This window comes from Gouania willdenowi, chromosome 18 (genome assembly GCF_900634775.1).
Source record: "Gouania willdenowi chromosome 18, fGouWil2.1, whole genome shotgun sequence".
NCBI lineage: Eukaryota > Metazoa > Chordata > Actinopteri > Blenniiformes > Gobiesocidae > Gouania > Gouania willdenowi.
Genome location: NC_041061.1, coordinates 4727176 through 4752650, shown reverse-complemented (window position 1 = coordinate 4752650; position 25475 = coordinate 4727176). Strand labels below are relative to the sequence as shown.

The 25475-nt window shown below is 37.0% G+C and overlaps 2 protein-coding genes across 3 annotated transcripts; both read right to left on the bottom strand.

Moving 5' to 3' along the window:
- Positions 1 to 800: 800 nt before the first annotated feature.
- khnyn (KH and NYN domain containing) lies at positions 801 to 14936 on the bottom strand. Of its 2 annotated transcripts, none has more exons than XM_028474736.1 (9): positions 14588 to 14936; positions 13382 to 13649; positions 11995 to 12129; positions 8424 to 9889; positions 7237 to 7367; positions 7024 to 7120; positions 4617 to 4724; positions 4425 to 4526; positions 801 to 1682 (listed from the first exon to the last, which is right to left on the bottom strand). In XM_028474736.1, the coding sequence occupies exons 2-9, from the start codon at positions 13607 to 13609 to the stop codon at positions 1358 to 1360; spliced, it is 2592 nt and encodes an 863-aa protein (XP_028330537.1). In that variant the 5' UTR covers positions 13610 to 13649; positions 14588 to 14936; the 3' UTR covers positions 801 to 1357. The 2 variants fall into 2 exon arrangements, with proteins under 2 accessions (XP_028330537.1, XP_028330536.1); XM_028474735.1 differs by having other exon boundaries at positions 13382 to 13652; positions 14588 to 14935.
- Positions 14937 to 18146: 3210 nt separating this feature from the next.
- Positions 18147 to 25475, bottom strand: LOC114480538 (cerebellin-1). Its single transcript, XM_028474772.1, has 5 exons — positions 25367 to 25475; positions 22814 to 23345; positions 21212 to 21331; positions 19514 to 20802; positions 18147 to 18923 (listed from the first exon to the last, which is right to left on the bottom strand). Exons 2-4 carry the CDS (start codon positions 23165 to 23167, stop codon positions 20605 to 20607), a joined length of 672 nt encoding a protein of 223 aa, XP_028330573.1. The 5' UTR covers positions 23168 to 23345; positions 25367 to 25475; the 3' UTR covers positions 18147 to 18923; positions 19514 to 20604.

The window sequence follows — 25475 nt, the reverse complement described above, 5'->3', positions numbered from 1 at the left end:
AAGCTTTTCAGCCTGCGATCCCCAAAATAAAGGTCCCTGAGACCAGGGACCCCCAATGTACCTGAGGGTGGTTGAACAGACATGAACATTGAAGAACAGTCATGTGGAGACAGGGCCATCTATAAGGGGGAATAAAGGGGAGAGATTTTTGGGGTCTATCCATAAAGTCAGCAAAATGATGGTCTATTGTTCTATGAATCTGTGATAAACATATTGTTTTACCTGACTAATATCCAGGAAGTGTATTATTATTTGGGCCATAGTATATTGTAGGAGCTATACATGGTTTGGTTGTTTCACACCCGTTTCTAAATGAGGTTCATGCATGTGAACGGGTATCGTGCACGCACTCTTCTGCACCACAGTGATTGGGCGTGGCACTGTGAGGGTAGGTTATATTAGTACGTGCGCTCACCTGGGGGTGTGTTTTGTTTGGCTTGCATAATGTTTGTGGGGTGAGCAACTTTCTGTTGACCGCATCACCCTGTGATCCATCCACAAGGCAACCAATGCATGCAAGTAAGTGCCTATGTCTCCATCGCAATCTGGAACAATAAACCATTCAACTCTGCAATTGTGTGGTGTGCACGTCTTCAGTGGTATATCCCTCCTTGCTTAGCCTACCGTGAGGTGGAAAAACTTGCTTTTAGTCCATATGCCACAATATATATAGTGATCTTAAAGATGGAAATCCTTGTTTTAAACAGAAATAAAAATGAGTTAAAAGTGACCAAAAATAGTGGAAAAGTTGATGATAGATTTTTAAAAAATCATAGAAATTGATTAAATGTTGTAAATTAGAGTGGCAAATTAGACAAAAAAAAAGGAAAAAAGGTTCAAAGTGGTAATATTGGAACAATTAGTTTAAACTAGCAAATAATGGGCATTACAAATGGTGAATGAGGTTAAATTAGCAAAAATAAGGTGGTTAAAAGTCAACATATGTGGCAAGTGGAAAAAGTGGTGGAAAGTGTGGAAAATATCTTGAAAATTGGAAAAAAAAATGGGAGTGTCAGAAATGGGAGTAATGTAGCAAAAATGAATTAAAAAGAGCAAAAATATGGCAAGAAAAAGTGATGAAAATAGGTTAAAATGGCATCTGGCGACCCCCTCCCAGTGTCTCACAACCCCAAATGGGTTCTGAACCCAAAGATGAGAACACCTGATTAAGACATATATAACTCTTACCTATAAGACCTTTGATCATTTTCATTTTTACATTACATGTATTTACGGTTACAGACATTTAGTCCATTTGTTATATTTTTGGTCCTATTTAAGAGAATAAAAAACAATAATAAAATGGGATATTTGTCTTAAAAAAAAACCAGTAAAATCCAGAAGAATCCGACAGATTTCAGTCCGACTCCAGCTGCTGCTCCAGGATGAGATCAGACAGGACGTTGATGTCCGTCTCTGTCACGTGACACTGGAGCACTAGCGTCACTATGTTATCCTGATCAGGAAACACCTGGATCAGGCTCTCTCTGAGGGCCGCCGTCTGTTCAGCGCTACGGGTCGGCAGGTTGGGACCTCTACGCTGTCCTGACTCCGCCCCATTCTTCCTGCGCTCGGCCCCTGGGTCTGGATCAACATCTAGTGTTTGTTCGTAAAAGTTCAGCAGCGCTGGGCGGGAGTGCTGGGATTGGGCAGCAAACGGGTGACTTCCAAGATCAGGAAACCTACGGAGAACAAAGAAACACACATTCAGAAAGAAAAGGATAGAGAACGTTTTCAATTCCAACAAACACATTAAATAATGTTGCAGTTTATATTATTACATGTATCATAGTTATCGTAGTAATGTATAGTCATAGTCATAATTATTATTGCAATTAAATAAATACATTTATTTTATTGTGTAAGTGTGACCATCACCAAAGGAAAGGTAAAAAACACATTATTATAGGGAGGATATAAAAAGAGAGGGCAGTGTTACATCTAGGTGAGGGGGAAAGGAACAGGAAAGAGGGAGTCAGGGTAGGACAATGGAAGGGGTGGGGAAGAGTTGACTATTTTTTAAAATGGTAAATGGACTTGATTTTATATAGAGCTTTATCACCACACTGAAGCAGTCTCAAAGCGCTTTACATATCAGCTCATTCACCCAATCACTGCCATGCAAGGCGCTAGTCGACCACTGGGAGCAACTTAGGGTTCAGTGTCTTGCCCAAGGACACTTCGACACATAGTCAGGTACTGGGATCGAATCCCCAACCTCTCGATCAGAAGACGACCCACTACCACCTGAGCCACGGTCGCCCCGTTAAAAGGGGCAGTATTTTGAAAAAATGACTTTATAATGGTTTTGCTACAATGATATACTGTACATCCCTTTAGCCTCATTCAGACGTTCACAGTAGAAAAAGTTGTGTTTCCTTCCTCCTACATTTTGTAAAAAGGCTCCAAACAGGCCAGTTGGATTTTTCTCGCTACTTGACGTCAGGTAGAGGAAACTCCTCCTCCTGACAACCCTGGCTCCTCCTCCCTTATATAAGAATGTTAGCTCCTCCCTCTCAAACTAGCTCACAGCTAAAACAAACACTACGGTTTAATATAGAATATACATTATACTTTATTGTCATATATGTAAAGCTACATACACAAAATGTGTTCTCCGCATTTAACCGCTCCCTGAGGAGTAGTGGGCAGCCACCTCGGGAGCAGTTCCATTTGTAGTAGCTGTTATATCACCTAGTTTCATCTTTGAGATGACAGGTTTGTGACCCAATGCAATGCAGTGGTTGGCCTGAACAGTGGACTATCACCTTAAATGGACTATTCCTGTAATAAGTAGTGAAGAGGATGACGAGAAAGCGACGTAGCAGCTCCGGTGAGTGTTTGAAGCAGCTGACTCAGCTGCTGCTGCCACACACATCCTGAAACATTGTTTGTCTGACACATAATCACAATAGCCGCTTAAATATCCATGTGTTTTACTGTAATGTGTAGTTTTTTGGGCTGAAAACAATAACAAGAGTGTGTGGATAGCAAAAGCAAATGGCTAGAGATCAGCTGTTGTGTGGAGTCAGCGTCTACAGACACGCCTACTTGTGAATATGCAAAAGTAGGCCCCAAAACAGCCTGTTTTTAGAATTGCTCAGAAAGTCACTTTTCAGAGGCTAAAACTCTGGAAAACAGACGAGTTTGGGAAAAATAAACCTTAGAAAACTTTAGGAAATGAAAAATGTTTTGGCGTGAATGTGTAGCTATCAGTCCACAGTCCTTTAAACTACATATCCAGAATAAAAACATCCGACTTTAAAATTAATGTAAAAACTGTTGATTTTAATTAGGGGATATAATATATCAAATGCTAAAATTGTCAAACAATGTGTTTTTCAGCAGCGTGACTTGTATTTTAAAGTTAAAAAAACAACTTTAGTATACTATTAGTTTTTCTAATTTGTGTTTACAATGGGGTTCTTTGGGGGGACAAATTCATTAAAGGGGGGGACACGACCCCTGCGTTCCCTGCGGGATTTGTGTCTCTGCCTCCTGTGTCCGACGACAACATTTTGCTCAAATTACTTTGAAAAAACAATAGTATTTAGTGCCTAAATATATAGATAAATAGATTTATTTGTATAGTTTTTATCATTTCTGGTCATCTACCTGCTGGTGTGGGACCAATACTGACCCTTGTGTTTTCAGTTCATGTTCTAGTCAAGATCATTTCCATTACCGTTATTATGATTATCATTTTTAATTAAAAATAAACATTATGAAACCCCATATTTTTAATGCTTTCATTTGTTAATTTCCCACTATCTCTCTCTCAAGTACCCCCTGCAGTGACACTGCGTACCCCCATGAGAGAAACACTGACATAAGTAGCTGGAGAATGACATTTTATAGGTTTATAGTGAGAACATTTATAGCTTATCTTTTTGGTTTTTTTTTTTACCAGAAGTTTAAAAAAATAATGGAATATCTAAATTTAAAAAAAAAACTCCAACAACATTAAAAGGAAATCAATTATTTAATAATTAAATTAATAATACATGTATTAATCATTAAAAGTATACTGTACTGGGTATCAGTAGTTATATCAGGGATGTCAAACTCAACTTAGTGTAGACACCTGAACAAACATACAAATGAGTGAAAAAAGGCAATAATACTTTATTTGGTTTTCTAGAAAAAAGGTAAATTAAACTGCTGGAACTTTCACTTTTTTTAAAACAATAAGTAAATCTTAAAAAACAAATGTATAAAATGCAATAATAAAAAAAAAAACTCTGGCATTAAATGATATCAGTTCCTGTCATTAAAACAGTGTAATAAGGAACATCAGTTATTTTTATTATTGAATATTTTCTCTTTAGAAAACATAAATAGCAAAAATGTTTAAGATGTATGAATAGATGGCACTACATAAATCAAACTCCTTCAAAATAAAAGCACTGAACCCTTTTCTTTACCTTTTCCCTGAGCGCAGAAAGTCCTCCAGGTGAGGCCCTCCTCGACCCAGAGGATCATCAGGAACCATGAAGTGGTCTCCAACAAACGTGTACTGGAGGAGTCTGAACCCCCCCCCCCCCCACAGGAGAACATAATGGATCAGTCCAAATGACTAACACAGGATCTACTTTCTACGACCTAAGCCTTCTCACCTCTTCTTGATGATCTCCCTCCACGCAGCGGATTCCTCCACCAGGTCTCTGAGGTTGTCGTTGGTTACGATCACACCGTCCGTGTTGTCAGCCAGCTGCAGCAGGAACCTGTGCAAAAAAAAAAGAAAAAAGAAAAAGAAACTTTAATAAACAACGTCACCTCAGGAAAACAGGAGGAACACATTATTAATGTCAAACTAAAGGTTATTTCCATCAGTTACTCATGATATTTATTTTATTTTACAGAAATCAAAGCAATATATTCAGTGACTTTAATTTCTTTCAGGCAAAATAATGTTTTTCTGAAGTTTTTTTTTTATTTTTTAAAAGGGGTGGTTCTCAACCTTGGGGTCAGGATCCATTTGGGGTCGCGAGACACTGGGAGGGGGTCGCCAGATGCCTTCAAGATACTAAGAATATTTTTGAGCCCATTCTTGCTTATATTTACACAATTTTCTGCGACTACACCAAACTTCCTATATTTTAACCTATTTTCATCACTTTTTCTTGCCATATTTTTGCTCCTTTTAATTCATTTTTGCAACATTACTCCCATTTCTGCCACTTCTACATCACATTTCAATGCCTTTATGGCACTTTTAAACCCTTTCCACCACTTTCCCCACCTAATGTCACATATGTTGACCCATTATTGTGACTTAACTTTTTTTAACACATTTTTTGCTTATTTTTGCCAATTTAACCACATTCACGATTTATCATGCCCATTATTTGCCAATTTAAACTACTTGTTCCTACTTTATAAATGACATTAAAAAGTAGATAATTAATGAGTAATAAATAATTTTGTAAAAAAACAAACATTTTCACTTGCTCTTTGTATTTCTTTAAACTGGTCTTTTTTGTACAACCAGGTAACAACAAATTATTACATTTTATTTATTTATTTTAAATGTTGAAAAATGTTTTAAAAGTGTAAAAAGAAAATGAATCATACTGTATTTTCTTTCTGAATTTTAATGCATTTTTGAAATTACAAGTAAAATCCAATATGGTGTTATTTTTTTTTTGTGCAAAAATGATTGAAGCACATACTGTTGCACAGGTAACGCAGACTGATCTATTCCACCAGTAGGGGGCGTACATGCTACAAAAAAATGTGGAAAACGTGCATGTGAAACAGCAGCAACTTTACTCATTATAATAACCTAACAATAAAAACTTTAAATAACTTACATATAAAGGGGCAAACAGAATGTATAAATTAAAAAAGTATACACATTCAATGTCTGGTGAAGTAAATAGTATTGACACCGTATCTTAGATCTGAAGAGACCACAATACTGTGTAATTAAACGAACTTCAAAATAAAAGAATAATATCCATTGTCGGTTTTTTGGCCCAGAAATGTCTCGGTATCCACAGAAAACAGACATCAGTTGCGCATGCTAAAATAAACAGTGACTTTTTGCAACATTTAGCAACAAACCACGTTTAAAAAAGTATGTGAATTTTATTTTTTGTTACTTTTGACCAGATTTAAAGCAAGATTTGTGACAGTTTTAAATTTTACTTTTCTCGTAAAATATAATGTTAATGTAGTGTCTCAATTTAAAATCTAAATTTTAAATATTAAATCTAAATCCAAATGTTGAATATGAAATCTAAATGTTAAGTATTATTAGATCTAAATCAAAAAGTTAAACATTAAAAGTAAATCTAAATGTTACATTTAAATCTAAATGTTACATTTAAATCTAAATGTTACATTTAAATCTAAATGTTAAATCTTAAATGGTAAATGTTTTATGACAAAAGTAAATATCACAATTTTTACAAATATTGCTGTAAAGATGAAATTTTTGTTGCTTTTGACCAGATTTACAGCGATATTTTACTTTTCTTGTAAAAATATACTGTGAATATAATGTAATGTAAAATAAAAATGTTAAATCTAAATGTTAAATATTAAAACAAAATCTGAAAGTTGAATATAAAATCTAAATGTTAAATAGTAAATATAAAATTTAAACCTATATGTAAAATAGTAAATCTAAATGTTACATTTAAATCTAAATGCTAAATGTTACATTTAAATCTAAATGCTAAATGTTACATTTAAATCTAAATGCTAAATGTTACATTTAAATCTAAATGCTAAATGTTACATTTAAATCTAAATGCTAAATGTTACATTTAAATCTAAATGCTAAATGTTACATTTAAATCTAAATGTTACATTTAAATCTAAATGTTACATTTAAATCTAAATGCTAAATGTTAAATCTAAATGTTAAAGGTTTTACGAGAAAAGAAAACATCACAAATTTCCCAAATATTGCTGTAAATCTGTCAAAAGCAACATAAAAGATTCGTGTACATTTTTAAACATGGTTTGTTGCTGTTTATTTTAGCATGCGCCACTTAACAATCCATTCCCAGTTACCGGTCATCGTAGGAGGAGATCCGCTTGCCTTGCACCTCTCTGGACGGCGTGTATGAAAGCAGGCCCAGGTCGTGCAGCTCGCCCAGAAAGTGCGGCTCTGATGGATGGAAATGAGCACCGACATCAGTCAATCACAGAGGAGGAGGAGCCAATATCGTGGACAGATTGAAACACCATTTCAAAATAAAGAACATCCAAAAAGACAAAGTCTACCTTTATTCCTGGGGTCGTTCTTCTGCCTCCAGCGCGGCAGCAGCGCCTGGATGTTACGGTGGCCTCGATCCCAGAAGTGTTGGACAGCTAGAGCTATGCCTCGACACGAGAAGAAGTGGCCAAGACCGTGACTGTGGAGGAAAAACATGGAACTAGCTCTACCTCTGATGGACATGTCAACACACTGTTTACTCAGGTTTGTCTTATAATCGAAGAGGAGGGAACGAAGGAAAAAGAAAGGAGGTAGGAAGAAAGGAAGGAGGGAAAGAAGTAAAGAAGAAAGAAAGAAGTTAAGAGAAAAGAGGAAAGGAAAAAAGGAAGGAGGGAAAGAAGAAAAAGAAAAGAGGGAAGGAAGGATGAAAGGAAGTAAATGGGGAAGAAAGTAAATAAAGGAGGAAAAGGTAGAAAGGAAGTAAATGGGGAAGAAAATGAATAAAAAGGAGGTAAAGGAAGAAAGGAAGGAAGGAAAAAGAAAGGAGGGAAGGAAAGTAGGAAGGAGAGAAAGAAGGAAGAACAAAAGTAGGAAGAAAGAAAGTAATTGGGGAAGAAAGTAAATAAAGGAGAAAAAGGAAGAAAGTAAGGAAGGAAAAAGAAAGGAGGGAAGGAAGGAAGAAAAAAGGTAGGAAGGAGGGAAAGAAGGAAAAGAAAGGAGGGAAGGAAGGAAGAAAGAAAGTATTTGGGGAAGAAAATAAATAAAGGAGGAGTAAAAGGAAGAAAGGAAGTAAATGGGGAAGAAAATAAATAAAGGAGGAAAAGGAAGAACGGAAGTAAATGGGGAAGAAAATAAATAAAGGAGGAAGAAGAAGGGAGAAAGGAAGTAAATGGGGAAGAAAATAAATAAAAAAGAAGTTAGGAAGAAAGGAAGGAGGGAAAGAAGGAAAAAAAAGAAGGAAGGAAGGATGGAGGGAAAGACGCTGAAAAAAGGAGGTCGGAAGACAGGAAGGAAATGGGAAAGAAAGTAAATAAAGGAGGAAAAGGAAGAAAGGAGGGAAGAAAGGAAAGGAGGACGGAAGGAAGAAAGAAAGGATGGAAGGAAGGAAAGAAGGAATTTAAAAAAACAAATAAATAAGGAGGTAAAGCCTCAGTGATTAGTCAATTCAAAAACATTTATTAAAATGTCTGATTGATTATTATATTATTGTGTATCTATTGAACAGATTCAAACTGTCACAGTAGGTCGTCCTCACCTCATGGCCACGTTGCTCGCGTCTATGATGACCATCCTCAGCTCTGGATCTCCACGTTTGTCTGTGAGATTTAGATGAAATGGCGTCTGTAAACCTTCCAGGAAACGCTGCTCTCCGGTCACCGACGAAGGCAGCGCCCCCTGTCTGTCCTTCACTCTGAGGGGAGGGTCTTTGGGGGAGAAAGGTGCACGTTGGTGGGCTTGAAGTGGTTGTTTTGGTTGTGCTGGTGTGGGAAGATCAAACCAGTGGGTGGTGTGAGTTTGTGGCTTGTTCAGGAAATAAGGGAATAAGTTGACGTGACCAGCTTCAGGTGGAGTGATTTTTGTCTTTGGAGGTTGGGTTTGCTTTTGTTTAGAAGAAGAGACTTCTTGAGGTTCGGGGCTCCAGGTACTGAGACCTTCTTTAGATCTGGGAATCTTTAACTCTACTTTCTGTTTTACCTCAGTCTTTACTTCGGGTGTAAAAGTCTCAGGTTCTCGTCTTGACGGCAGAGGTCTATGTTTGCCTTGCACCATATCTTCCGTAACTTCAGGTCCTTCCTTGCCTCCTTCCCTTTGTTGCAGTTCAAGCAGCAACCGATGAGTGGATCGGTCAGGCAACATGTTGTAGACCTTAGCGACGTTCTGCTCGGAGTAACCGCAGCTGGCCGCGGCTTTCTTCATCACGCCCAGAACAAAATCTTCATCCTGTTTTAACTGAGTTCCATCAACACCAACTCTAGACCTTCTGTTTCCTACTGCTTCTCCTAGGTGGATCTGTCCTTTGTCTTCTCTGTGCTCCGTCTCACACGGTCGGTTGACCTCCCTCCCTTCGATAGCGGTGAGGCTCTGTTCTTGCTCACTGCGATCCTGCTCCTGTTGAACCAAGTCCAGGATCTGTGAGGCCTCTTTAAGCTCAGTTCGAGCTAGAACTCGTTTCACCACATCCTCCGTGTATCCCATGGTGGTGAAGAACTTCAAAAGAAGACCAATTTCTTTGTTTCCCTTTGGTAACTGGGTATCCTCATCTAACCCAACATCAAGACTTTGTTCCCCTTCTGCCCATCGTTGGGTTCCGGTCGGAGAAAAAGGACCTCTGGCAGGTTTGTTCTGGACAGAGTCCTTTTCCAAACCAGCATCCGTTCCATCAACCAATTGAACGGCCATTCCAGATGGATCATTACCCTCCAAATTCCATGAAGAATCTGTGTTTCTTTCATTTCCAAGTCCAGATTCATGGACCGAATCTAGGAGGATTTCCTTTACCGACACCGGCAGGACGAGAAGATCCAGAATATGTCGATCTTCCCATTTCTCCACCAGAGCTTTGAAGGCCCGGCGTGAGTACAAGGTTTTATCTGAGCTTCTAGTCCCGGTCTCCTGACCTTTGCACTCCTCGTATCTCTCGATCAAGTTTGAGATAAGGGAGTAGGCCCGGACCACCGGCTTCTCCAGACCAGATATGAGCAGGAAGCCTGGAGAGCCGATCTAGATTGGAAAACAGAAATATTATCTAGTGATCTTCGTCAGGATTTTTTTTTATGGCTAAAAGACATACGCAGAGTTTGCAGGGGGAGCATTATTACAGTTTTTCCAAATTCATTCGAAAAAATACAATTCTTAATATAATGAACATAATATACAAATATTTTAAGTGCTATAAAAACAGTGACTAGACAAAATATATACGAATTCATTTGTTGTTCTTTTAAAAATACTAGTATAAGTTTTCAGTGAAATGGTCCCAAACTTTTGAGACTTTAGGGTGGTTCTTCTTCTGTTGTGCAATTGTTCTTCACAATGGCCTGATTTTATCATTAAATGGCAACATTAATCTACGCGTCAATGCAAATTTTTTTGGTCAACATTATCAATTATGCTAATATACTAATTAGGGATGTAACGATTAATCGTAAGGTAGTTAAAAATCGATTCATAGGTATCACAGTTCACATCGATGCTCTGAAAATTGAATCGTGGTACTTTTTTTTTTAAACAGCAGAGGCGCTATATATATCCTTCTCGTCTAAAAGTGTAGGCGGCGGGCGGAATCTGCTACTACTTCTTAAACATGTTCATAAATTATTCCTTACCCCTTTAGCACCGAAAGAATATCTGTAATATTACGTGAATATCTGTAAAAGTCACGTTTTTCTATTAGCTGTCTGCTAGCGCATAGCATCTCTTCCTCACTGCAATAATATATGCATGCTAACCGACCACTGGGTTACCACCGCCCTCTGCTGGTCCAAACAAATATCTGACGTAAATACAATGCAGACTGTTTTTTTTTTAAAGTCCAATTGTTAAGTCACAAAATATATTTTCAGTTGCACTTTTAAAAAGAAAAGGAACTATTATGCAGTTTTGCATTGTTTACTATAGAACCAGAATTTAAATTAATATGCTTCTTCTTCATTTGTATTATTCCTTTATTTATTTCATTCAAGATTTATTTTTAGTTAAATTGCATTGTTTTGAATAGTTTATCAAGGGATTCTTTTGACAATTCAATAGAAAAGGAAAATAGTACAGTATTTTATAGTTTTTTTGCCCCCCAAAAATAAAGGAATATTTGTCTACATTCCCATTTTGTAAAATAAATCGTGAGAGAATCGTATCGCGAACCCAGTATCGTGAATCGAATCGTATTGGGAGTTGAGTGAATCACTACATCCCTAATACTAATGGTTTTTACCATTTTTTAGCTCTTTTTTTGTCTGCACATGCTGTCAAAGGTCAACACTACAAGAAGTGCAATCTTTTTAAGACAGCAATGCATCTATCTATATCTTAAACATCAAAGAATTTACAGAAATACACAATGTGTGATCACCGTTCATATATCTGTGTGACGTTTTCCTTCTCTTAGCAAAGCTAAATAGCCGATTAGCAAACTAACTTAGCAACATATTTGTCTCTCCTTGTTTAGCAACAAAAAACAATAGAAGGTGAGAGGTAATTAAATACCAACAGAAAACCAAACAAAGGCCAAAATCTCACCCGTCTTATTTTCAGGTGTGCTTTTATTTTGACAGATTAGTTCATGTAGTTCCTTCTTTATTGTTTCTAGCAAGAAGATGCAAAGATGTAATACTGAGATCTCAGTCAATCTCTACGAATAATTTATACTTGTTCTTTTATGTTGTACGTTTTTGTAATTTACCGTACGATACATACATGCATATTATATAGGGTTGTCCTTTATTCTTTCACATAAAAAAATGTGAGAAAAACAATTCAGAATGTATGTGCCTGTAATGCTATTGATTTGTATTTTATTATCTTTTCCAGTGTAAATATTACTGGAAACAAAGACATACAAAGTCAGTTGCCATTTGTCCACAGTTCTTCCAAACTGATTGTCCTTGAATGTCCATGCTCGTATAAAAGAGTAATTGCAATAAAATTTGAACAAATCAAAACAAAAAATAAAAGAAAAGAAAAGATTAATTGCAGGAAAAGAGAAGGTGTAGGTGGCTATAAGCTTTAAAGCTGCAGTATGTACCACAGTAAGTTATGTTGGAAACAGGCAGGGGAGGGGGAGTGTGATTGTTTCCATACCAGTCTCACAGATTATTGAAATAACTTACGACGATGTGTGCTGACGTGTTTCTGATCAGGCTGTCCATGAACAGCCCTCGGGCTCCGCAGAAGACGCAGAGAAGGATGCTGGGAAAGGACACCTCCTGTTGCTCTTCCTGGTTCACGACCCCTTTGACGAACAACTACACACAGAAACACAATAATAACACACAGAAACACAACAATAACACACAAATGCAACAACTACACAAAGAAACACATCAATAACACACAGAAACACAACTACACACAGAAAGACAAGAACTACACAGAAACATAACAATAACACACAGAAACACAACAACACACAGAAAAACAACAACTACACACAGAAACACAACAACTACGCACAAAAACACAACAATGACACACAGAAACGCAACAATGGCACACAGAAACACAACAATGGCACACAGAAACACAACAATAACCCACAGAAACATGATTACACACAGAAACACAACAACTACACACAGAAACACAACAATAACACACAGAAACACAACTACTACACACAGAAACACAACAATAACACGCAGAAACGCAACAATAACGCACAAAAATGCTACAATAACACACAGAAATGCAACAATAACACAGAAACAACAATATAGCACAGGAACACAACAACAACAACACAGAAACACAACAATATTGCACAGAAACGCAACAATAGCATACAAAAACGCAACATCGCACAAAAATGCAGCAATAATGCACAAAAACACAACCATAACACACAGAAATGCAACAATAACTCACAGAAATGCAACAATAACACACAGAAACGCAACAATAACACACAGAAATGCAGCAATAATGCACAAAAACATAACCATACCACACAGAAACGCAACAATAAGGCACAGAAACACAGCAATAACATGCAGAAACGCAACAAAAACGCACAGAAATGCAACAATAACACACAAAAACGCAACAATAACACACAGAAAAGCAACAATAACACACAGAAAAGCAACGATAACACACAGAAATGCACCAAAACACACAAAAACGCAACAATAACACACAGAAACGCAACAATAACACACAGAAACGCAACAAAAATACAGAAAAGCAACAACACACAAAAACGCAACAATAACGCACAGAAACGTGACAATAACACACAGAAACGCAGCAATAATGCGCAAACAACAATATAGCACAGAAACACAACAACAACAACACAGAAACGCAACAATATTGCACAGAAACGCAACAATACAGAAACGCGACAATAGCATACAAAAACGCAAAATCGCACAGAAATTCAGCAATAATGCACAGAAACGCAACAATAACACACAAACGCATCAATAGCATACAAAAAAGCAACATAGCACAGAAACGCAATAACACACAGAAAAGCAACAATAATCCAACTCTTACTTTAGCTGCTTTCACGTTGCCGATCGGCCCACGCATCTTCAGCCAGATCTGCCCGTTGTTCTCTTGCGTTGGGTTGTCGTCTCCAATCGTAAACGCCACTTTAAAGATGCGCTCCACACTGGAGTGAAGGGCCATGACGGAGCCTCGCAGCATCCCCGCACACGCAAACTCATCCTCCACCTCTTCCAGAGCGGAGCCGCCGCCCACGCTCCCATTGCTGTGAGCCATGCTGCTCTCCTCTTAGACGGGCCCTCAACACTGGACCATGCTGCTGGAAACACACACACAATGTAACACATTATATTAGACAACTAGAAAATACACAAAATGACACAGAGCAGAACAGGATTCCAAAAATACACAAACCAAGAACAAAAATACGCAAAACAAAACAAAAACAGAAAAAAAAATACACAAAACAAAGAAATACATGAAAAGAATACAAAACTACACAAAACAAAGAATAAATACACAAAACAAAGAATAAATACACAAAACAAGAACAAAAATACGCAAAACAAAAAAAAAAAACAGAAAAAAAAATACACAAAACAAAGAAATACATGAAAAGAATACAAAACTACACAAAACAAAGAATAAATACACAAAACAAGAACAAAAATACGCAAAACAAAAAAAAAAAAACAGAAAAAAAAATACACAAAACAAAGAAATACATGAAAAGAATACAAAACTACACAAAACAAAGAATAAATACACAAAACAAGAACAAAATGACACAGAACAGAACATGATTCTAAAAATACATGACACGAGAACAAAAAATACTCAAAACAAAGTTTAAAAAATTAAACAGTATACATAGATATTATACTTTTTAGTTTCTCAAATATAAATCGAGTTAAAAAAAAAAAATACAGTACAAAACAATATCTGAGCTGGTGCATCTTGTCATTATCGTTACACTCGTAACAGGTTGGGAACCACTGACTTAATTTATTACATAGGAGTAGCACTTATTTTGCTGCAGTAGCGCCTCCACGAATAACGCGGATAACCACAACACACAAATAATAACTATAAACTGTACTTTTTGTGGGTCCTTTCTTAACTTTTACACTTCAGTAAAGCTAATGTTTAACACCCACAGTGTATATAACTGTTTCTACTGCTATTAACAGATTAAAAAAAGAAGAAAAACACGGCGGTACAAACGTTAGCTGCTAAATGTTGTTGTTTTCTCACTGTTTGACGGTGCGGGTTGACTTCAGCTCGACGTTATCTTCCGTAAACAGCAAAAAAGACTTTCCCAGAGAGTAAAAGTGGCACAGACAGGGTTTATAATGTCGATAGAGACCTCCGTGAGTCCGGAAAACAACCTGGGTCGACTTTTTCTGCTAAAAAACACTCAGTCGAAAGCGAAACTAAAGGCGGAAAAGGCGTCACAGAGGGAGTCTGTAGCAGTTTTATCATGTTAAAGTCAAAATAAAACATTAACACACAAATTAGAGCTGAATACTTTAGTGTTTTACACGCCTGTTTTATTTTACTTTATTTTATTCATTATTACTAAAAGTTTTCCAAAGCTCAACACGTGACGGAGGGGGTATTTACAGTGACGTCATCGGTGGGCGTGTTCATTGTTTTTTTAAATTTATTATTATTATTATTATTTTTTTATAATCTATTTACAAACTTCTCCACCTCCTCCTGTCACACCTTTAAAAACTCCTTTATTTTATTTCTATTCACATGCTACATTTAGAAACTAATCATGGTTTATTTTGGTAAATGTAAAATGACAACTTAGATACTATTTGTGGTATAACTTGGGACATGTAAAATATTATTATACGTATATGGCCATCTGTCTGAATTTGTGCGGCCCCAATAAAAACGTAATGAATGATGCTGAAAACACACAAAATCATTCAAGAAATACACAAAATTACCAAAAAAAAAAAAAAAAAAACATAAAATAGTTCCGAAAACACACATTTTTTAAAAATCTTTCCAGTTAATTACCTGCATATTAATCTGTTCTCAACCTTGGGGTCAGGACCCCATTTATGGTTGCGAGACACTTATTGTACCATGTTTCTGCAATTTCCCCAAACTTTCGATATTTTAACATATTTTCATCACTTTTTCTTGTCACATTTTTCCTCCTTTTAATGCATTTTTGCTAAACTACTCCCATTTCTGAGACTTCTCCATCACATTTGAATGCCTGTTCTGTCGTATTTTTCACTTTCAAGACATTTTGGAATCTTATAAACCCTTTCCACTACTTTTCCATTTAATGTTGCATATATTCACAAATTATTCTCACTTTCGACCACTTTTCGCTGCATTTTTTGTTTATATTTTTTGCCAATGCAACAACATTCAAGATTTGTGATGGACATTATTTGCCAGTTTAAACTAATTGTTTCTACTTTTTAAATGACATTACCCCAAACCCCACCTCCCCCATTTCTGCCACTTTTAAGCCAATATTGTCTTGAACCATTTTTTTAATATTTATTTTTTTACTACTTTTTCTGTCAATTTATGGTCACTCTAATGTGCAACCATTTTTCTTGCATTTACCTGTTTGCTGTTGTGACGCACGGCCTTGTTTCCGTGCACAGTTCCGCATTCACTTTGATTGACAGTCTCTAAAACAGGAAGTCGAAGCCTATTGGCTGGGCGCACTCGGCGCTCGTTTCTATTTGTATAGGGGTCTATCGGACGAAGGAGGGACTTATACACACTAATGTATATAAATGACCACCGGCAGTAGACCATAGTAAAAGACTAGTTAGGTATTTATTCGCATTTAAAAAAAATCATACATAAACAGATTTATCAGAAACTCCGGATATCAGCTTTAAGATGAGTATATACTATGGCCCAAATAATAATAAACGTTCTGGAAAACAGTGGATATTATTCATATAAATAAATAAATGTGGTTATCACAGATTCATAGAACAATGGACCATCATTTTACTGACTTTATGGATGGACCCCAAAAATCTCTTCCCTTTATTTCCCCTTATAGATGGTCCTGTCTCCACATGACGATGTTCAGTGTTCATGTCTGTGTTCAACCACCTTCAGCTACAGTGGGGGGTCCCTGGTCTCTGGGACCTTTATTTTGGGGGTCATGGGCTGAAAAGGTTGAGAACCTCTGCTGTAATGGATGCGTTTGTTCTAGTTTAGACGTTTCCGTTCAAACAAAGTATATTTGGAACCTATTAGACAGACAGTAATCGGTCGTATTGTATTCTTCTGTGATAAAATAACTGATTGATAGACTTTGTTTGACTTCCTTGTGTTTGATACATTGTGGTTTTGTTTGCCAGACTTTTTCTTGGTCATTGTTTTGTAACCCGTGCGTGTGGTAAGCGCTAACATGGGGGCTCTGTGTTGCTTTGGGATGTTAAAGATGGTCCACAGTAAACACTGCATGCTTCCTGGCACTGGTTTGCTTTGATTTCAGCCAGTTGGTCCATCTGTCACCGGATCTACCAACCAGAGATGGCACACGTTCCACTGAGTCAGCACGAGTGACAAATGCACACCAATATGATGGTGTCATCAAAGTTTATTCAAGCTCAGCTCCCAGTTCACCTTTATTTTCAATGTTTTAATGGGAAACCAACATAAGTATGGGGTAGTATTATATGAGTGTTAGTGTGGTAGGTTTAGGTCAAATTGCTGTGGCATGCAGTAGCTTTCTACAGAAGTTTGTTTAATTCACTAAAGAAACATTTCTGAATTGATGAGATAAAAATATTAAACTAAAAAATGACCATGTTTTTCAGTTCTTCTAGAAAATATTTTTCAGCATTTCTGAGTTGATGAGATAAAAATAAGTACGGTAAATAACAAAATTGGACCTGTTTTACTGTTTTTGTAGGAAATTCGGAAAAAGTATTTCTTATAAAAACCTATCTCAATAATTCGGAGAAATTAAAAAAAATATTTCTGATAAAAACAGAAAAACAGGGCAATTTTTTTTTTAAATTTACTTATTTATTTATCTCATCAATTCAGAAAAACCTAGACTTCAGTGAATGTAATAAGCATCTGTAAGTTTCTGATGACGTTGATAACAGCCGGGATGTGCTGCAGTTTCACAACAACTGGAGAACGTGTGAAGTTTATTGGCGCATATGCCTCAAATCAGCTGTAAACTAAGGACAGTAATTTGAAAAACTAAACTGAAACTTAAACTGCACTAGAGCTAGATAAATAGATGGATACCAAATAATACCAAATAACACAGATTTTTGTTGGTAATTTATAAATTAGCCCGCTAATTAGAGAAGCTAAGCTAAGTGATGATGTGTGATGAACAATGCTACGTTACAAATAGTACCGGTACCTAACTTCAGCTTTCTTCAGAGGGACACTTTTTTTTTTTTTTACAAATAAATTACAAATATGAATCCTTAAGTAAGGCTCTGTTGTTACTGGAGAAATAAATATATTGACATTTGTTTTTGTTGCTAGCTTAGCTGGCTAATTAGCTTTTTCAGCTGGCGGAGTTACATTTCCCCGATGCAATTACATCAATCTGCTCATTAGCTTAGCAAAAATAAGTGAAAAATCACAGTTACAACATTATATTCGTGACTTATTGTGCCAGTTAGCATAAAACTGTTCAAAACCTTTGTAAAATCTTCAGAATCCACCTATTTAGATGAATTACTGTTGAATCAAAATACAGTAAGAATACTAAGCGTTAAGGAATCTGACAACAGGAACACAACTGTTTTCGGTATTTATTAATACTGACATGTGCTGGGTTGGTTTTCATGCAGCGTCTGAACATCAAGCAAGGACAGGAGACATCATAATAATTCCAACAAGTTAATTTAGTCTTTAAAAAAAAAAAAAAAAATGTTAAGCTTTCATTTGTTGTGGAATTTTACTTTGATCTCCTGGCATGTTTCCTGAAAAAAAATTGTTTGAAAAAATGAGACCTTAACATATTGTTTAAATAAAAGGCAAATTGAGCTTGCTGGAATTATTGTTGTCGACAGTTGACGGTCGAAAAATGTCAGGAGATTGGGGTGTATTGACTGTTTCACATGTGTAGGAAATTAAATCATCTAAATTGAACTTTGACTGAGAAACTGTACTAGCCTCAGCATTGGGGTCAGAAGGTCTCCCTCCCTCTGTGAAGTGCAAATGTGGACCAAGGGGGGATCCTTTCCCCTTCCTGGCCAAGCAAAGGAACAGTAGGATCAAAGAACAGGTTCGTTCCTGTTCTCACCTCTTTGTTACATTACGATCAAAAATAAGCAATCAGTCAATGTTTACTTGCTAAGTTTTCAAACTCTGGGCTCCGACCCCCTGCAGAGCCCAGGGGATTTTATCACCCCCAAAGGTCGCTCAGGATGTTGGAAGAATACCAGCTGTTTGTTTCCCCCTCAAAATGAGATCAAAGAATATGTATTTGTTTGAAAAGTCACAAAAGAAGGATTATTGGAATGGTTCTTGCAGAAATCTAGATTGCAAATATAGTTTGTTCAATGCCACTCTTCAAATAATTCAAGAACCAACAGAATGTTCTCATTCATATAACCTAGCGCTGGGCGATATATCGAATATACTCGATATATCGCAGCTTGTAGTCTGTGCGGTGTTGAAAATGACCATACCGTTAAACCCGCGGACTTTTTTTTTTTTTTTTTTTAAATGTCATCTTAATGACAACATGCACAAAAGGGCACTATTTGTTTTAAAATATTGTAGTGGCATTATGTACAAAAAGTGCACTTTAATTTTGTGTTTTGAAATGCCATGTGAGTTGCATCCTGCACTAATGTCTTGTTTTGAAATGTCTCTGTGACAATTTTGCACAGAACGTGCACTTTCTGTTGACAATTTTATGTTTGAGCCACTCACTGTTTAATAAATACAGTTATGTCAACTTTGTCTTAGTTGTGATATCCCCTTTTTTGCATGAAAGTTTAAAATTGGCATATATTAATGCAGTATGATCAAGAATGTTTTAATGTAGACATATAGAATCATCATACTGGTGTGATTTTGTGCATCAAAGTGTTAATTCAAGGGTAATGCAAAATATCGAGATATATATCGTGTATCGTGACATGGCCTAAAAATATCGCGGTATTTATAAAAGGCCATATCGCCCAGCCCTAATATAACCCATTGTCAACTACCCTTATCCTCCTACAAGTGTTATTCATACTATGCAATATACCTCTTCACTTCAAGCTGAGTATAAGATGTCAACAGATGGCTTTATACATAGGGGTTTGTGACCCCCGCCAGTTATCTCTGTAACTCGACTGTTGGATATTTTAATAATTTGTGAACCCTGAAAGTTTCTTGTTCCCAGGATGGTACTTCCTCCATTTGTTGAGGTGTGAAAGTTTGTGGCTTTCTTTCTTTGTTCTAAGGCTAAAGCCTTAGACTCCTCCCGTTGGTCTCAAGTCATATAGGCCTTTTTTGGCTGGGATTCTTCAGAGTAAATCTGACCCCGGCTGCTCTCACAGGGCTTCTGCCTCAGCCCTGTTCTTTTGATTCTGCTTGTGTTAATAAACTTTGTATTATTATGCAAGCCAGTTTCATCTACGATCCCTTTTTTCCACACTACATCTTTTTCATCGTTCACATCTCCACCTGGGGAATCCACGACAAAATCAAAGTTAATTTCCTAAAAAAAATAAAATTCGTATTTTTGAATCATATGTTAAGGTTTGATTTATTCAGAAATTTACTTTGATCTCCTGACATGTTTGCTGAAAGAAAAATGTCTGAATAAATTAAACCTTAACATATTATTTAAAAAGAAGACCAACTGAACTTGCTGGAATAATTACGCGGAAGTCAAGGGCACATCAAACCAATCAGCAGACATCTCTGAAGAAGACTGGCAGTTGACAGTCAAAACATGTCAGGAGATCAAAGTAAAAGTTCCCTGAATAAATGTAACCTTAAAACATTATTCAAAAAGAACTTGCTGGATTTACTACGCGGACGTCATGGGTACATCAAAGCGATCAGCAGACAACTCTGAAGAAGACTGGCAGGAGATCAAAGTAAGTCTTAAATAGTGTAGTGTTTACATCAGGGAATGGACAGGAAGACATAAAAATGAACACAAAATGGAAATAACAATCAAGATCATTAATGCAGACTATAATGTCATCTTTATCTGATACATCTGTGGATTTAATCTTTTATCTCCACTCCACCACCTTAAATACTCATGATCCTCTCTAATCTTATACTTCCTACAAAGGGAAGACCAGAAACCCTGAGAACGTGGAGTACTTCCAGCCTCCCATCAGGTTCCCTCTCTCCAGTTTCAGGTACGCTTTGTCCCCTCGCTCCATCAGAACCAGCCCAGAGTTAGTGGCTGCTTCCCTGGTCACGTCCTGGTCTCCTGCAAAGGCTGAAATCACGGGCCACCCGTTGAGAACCAAACTCACCTGAGGAAGAAGGAGCGTGAGTCGGTGAAGAAATATCACAAGACCTCCTATTATGTTTGCGGTCAATTTGACCCCCTTATTATCCTTGGGGTCAATTTGACCCCAAGGTTTTTTTATTGCTAAATATTTCATGACTTTCCCTAATTTGATGGGTACAATTGATTAAGCATGAAATTATCATGATATTTTTTCAATGGGCTGATTGGTGTTCCTCTGGGGTCAATTTGACCCCAAGCGGTTTTAGCTGTGAAAAACTTGTCTGTCTGTGTATGTGACCCAGGTGTGACCTTAAATCCCCACACCTGCAGGTGCATAGGTAATTCTTTTGAGTTGATACATGATATTGGGGTCAGATTGACCCCAGGGGTAAAATGTGTTAGTTATATAGGAGTGTTAATGTCTTTCTTACTTGTATCGTCTGCCGGTTGTAGACCTTTACCACGTGGAAGCTGAAGCTGTAAACCCCTTTTCTAGGTGCTACAAAGATGCTTCTTGCTGGGTCAAAGTGGCTTCCAATGTTCACCAAAACCTGAGAAGAAGAAGATGAAGAGGAGATCAAATAGATCAGTGGTTATTTTTTGGCTCAAGTCACCCCATTTTCTTATTTCTGAATCCAAGTACCCCCTTTGCCCGACTACAATATTTTTCTTATTGGAAACTATTACTATAGAGCATAATGGAATGAACGAGTGATAACACGTTTTAAAGAATCACATTTTGGAAATAAGTGGAAAAACAGTGTTTAGTGACGCAGTGACGTGCCGTCAGGGTAGACAAGGTAGGCAGTGCCTACCCAAGGGTGAATTGATATTTTGATTATTTAATTATAATTTTTTATTTATTTATTTTTTTTAATTATAAATTATTTATTTTTCCATTTCCAATAGCCTACAGTACCTATAAGTTTGAAAGTGTCCGCATTTTGTGCGTTTCATAGCCCAAATTACTAAATAGCGCTATTTCCTGGAACAGCTGCACAGTCTTTTTTTCGCTCCGCTGTAAGGCAGAGGGAGGCCACGCCCCCTCCGAGAGGCACGTCGCTCGTCTGCCTCCGTTCCCCATTGCGTGATTTTACGTGTTTGCGCATGCGCAGTCAGGTCCCCAATATGACATCCATTTACGCGTAAAGGCAGCGTAGAGAGTTGCCTTTGCACGTAACTGCGCTATGCTAAATGCTATACCTAAGTTCACAGCACATTAGTGAATTGATATCACGTGACCGCTGCTGCTACGTTCTCTAGCTAGTGGGCGGGATAACGCTACAGTCAGGATGACAGCGCTAGAGATGATAGAGAAACTTTGTTTTGAGGAAAAACGACAGCTTTTAAAAGATGGAGACCAACACCTGAGTTACCAGACCTTCAGCAAAGGTAAGGTCAGAACATGTTTCATACTTTTCACAGTGAAAGGAACAAAAGGAAGGATTGACTTTGTGGATGCTCCTCACTGAGGCTGTTCTAAGTTGTCATTTTCTCTGTGTTTCTGTGTTTCCAACACAAATAACAGATGTGCTGTCGTGTCATGAGATATATGTTGTTGGAGAGTATGGAGGCTATATTAAATAATTGTTTATGTTTCTTTAATGGTGTTTATGATGTTGATTTTGTTAGATGGCTAAATGCTTGTTCATGTGGATCTTATTGGGTTTTTTTCTTTCTTATTATGAATTTTATATTTTGATAAGCGCATTGAGATGACTTTGTTGGAAATTGCTTTATACAAATAAAATTGATTTGAATTGAATTAACACTTGACAGCAGAAACATATGAAATTGTCATTGTTGGTCTCGATTTGCAAAGTGCCTACCCAACCCTAGTGGTCACGGCACGTCACTGTAGTGCAGTGGTTCCCCACCTTTTCTGGACCGTGACCCCAACAAACTACCTGCTGGTAACTTACATCATCAGGTTTTATCAGACTTCCAAAAGATCTGTTCAACAGTGATCGTACAATCACGAATGGGAAATCTGGAGCATCCGTAGCCATGATGCAGATCTCTCTGCATCTCACCTGGTCAAAGTAGATGGTCATGGTGCGGTTGCTCATTTCCGAGGGTTCCAGGTTGGTGTTACGAATGGCCGAAAAGGCCACCCGACCGGTCCCCGACCTCACTGACATTCCCAGAGCGCTAGTCGCCGGCTCTGCGGACGGCGTGGAATCGCACACCACCAAACACTTTCCCTCCAACACGATCGGCTCCGTCTCGTTCTGGCCATTGACCTCCGGTGGCGCCCAGTAGGAAACCAGAAGAATAAGTCCCAGGAAAACCTGAAAGCGCGGCTGAAAACAAGATCCCGACGACATCTTTCCAAACATGGTGTTTCCCGTAGCCTTGTGGTGTTTTTGTTTCCAAGGAACCGTCATAACTCTCACGAAACAACCCAATCTAGTCGTTATCAGGACATATAATCAAAGTGAAGATCTGGTTTGGATATTACCACCAAGATGCCGTCTTCCCATCAGCACAGACCTAAACAGATCCAGAGAGTCTTCTGAAGTCTTCAGTCATTGAAACTTTTCTGGATATTGTTGAGACCTCAGACTGTGAAACAGGAAGAAAAACCAGTTTTAAAGTAAAGACCGTAATTGTTTTATGGTTACTAACAATGCAGTGATTAAAGCTGAGGGCATAATAAAGTTTATTCATTCATTCTTCTTACTGGCCTATTCCTGTTTAAGGAATGGACCAGTCCATCATTGGGCGGACACGATGATGAGAACATGCAAACTACACACCAAAATTAACGGAATTCATGTCAATTCAATCTAATTTCTTTTTTAGTTTTTGTATTAAAACCACATTTTCTTTGGATGAATTTGAATCTGTTTTTATTATCATTTTGTTTTCAATGGTTTATCTCAGATTTTTTTTTTTTTTTTTGCTGCCATTATTTATTAATTTGTAATTAATTTTGATAACTTTTTTTTATCTGCCTTTGTTTCAATTAGTGAGGATGCATATACTTTATTATTATTATTATTATTATTTGGATTACATCTTACTCTAATTATATATTACTATTGTATACAGCTAGAAAAAATGTATTCTCCTTTTGTCACTAAAATTTGGAAATCATATTTGATTTTTCACTTCTTTGTTTATTTATTTACTTATTAATTTACACTGTAGCCCCCTAATTATTTACTTTTATTTTTCATGTATTTATTTGTTTATAGCTATTCTAATTTATTCTTTAATTTATTTTTTGTAGCAATGTGTATTTATTCATTAATTCATTCTATGTAATCTGTACATAACTATATCGTTTATTGTGGCATTTAAAGTACTTCTTTTTCTGTGTACTTTCACTATTTACATTGGTGTATATGTTGATATCAACGCATAGATTGGGTATAGGATTATAATACCCAATATGAGCATATTGTGTATATTATTATTAGGATCATCTGATGCAGGATTAACATAGTTAGTCCTTGAATGTGACGCTCTCTCTGGTAAACAAACAGAAGTGATGAAGTCATGCTTTGGCCATGAAGCCATGGTGCCTCAGAGCTGCCAGCTGGAGTCGGGAGGGCCGACGTACGACCAACACAATCCCACCATGGAGAGGCCATCTGTGGGTAAACACTCCCTATCTACTGCTACTCTAATCTACTGCTTCAAACACAAACAGCAGATATTTATAATCAGAGTCGTCTCACAGGGGACACCAACAGGTTGTGTTTACGCTTCTTTAAAGTGTGTCCATCCGTCCGTCTGTTAATGTGGATGTTTGTTAGCACTGTATCTCAAAAGGTTCTGAACAGATTGAACTGAAATTTGGTGAGTTGGTAGACAAAATGAAGAATGAGTTTGGGCAAATCAAGATTAAAGTTGAAATAAAATGTTGAGATTAAAGTTGAAATTTCGAGATTAAAGTCAAAATGTCGAGATTAAAGTTGAAATTTTGTGAATAAAGTCAAAATGTCAAGAATAAAGTTGAAATTTTGAGAATAAAGTCGAGAGATTAAAGTTGAAATAAAATGTCGAGATTAAAGTTGAAATGTCGAGATTAAAGTTGAAATAAAAGGTTGAGATTAAAGTTGAAATGCCGAGATTTAAGTTGAAATTTCAAAATTTAAATTAAAATTTTGAGATTAAAATAAAAATGTCAGGAATAAAGTTGAAATTTCAAAATTAAAATTTTGAGATTAAAATAACAATGTCAGGAATAAAGTTGAAGTGTCAAGAATAAAGATGAAATGTGAATGAAGTCGAAATGTCGAGACTAAAGTTGAAATGTTGAGATTAAAGTTGAAATTTTGATAATAAAGATGAAATGCCAAGAATAAAGTTGAAATTTCGAGAACAAAGTCAAAATCCTTAACGCCCATACATACGTTGACACGAGCTAAACCAGATGTCCAAGAAAACAAAACCAACTGAAGAAAACCAAAACCCAAGTGATAAAGGATCCAATGGGGCTGAAACACATCACCCTGTCACAGTTTAAGAAGTACATACTGCCACCTACTGACATGGAGGCCCGTTTAGACAGTTTGAAAGTCAGTGAACAGCACAGACACCTAAACCCATTTGGAACCAATGAGATCATCACCCACCTTCATTCTGCTGCCTCCTCAGCATCCCGACCGCCTTCCGTCCTCCTCGCCTTCAGCTCTAGCTCTGCCTCCTCTTCCTCACTCTGCTCCATCCATACCTCACTATCTC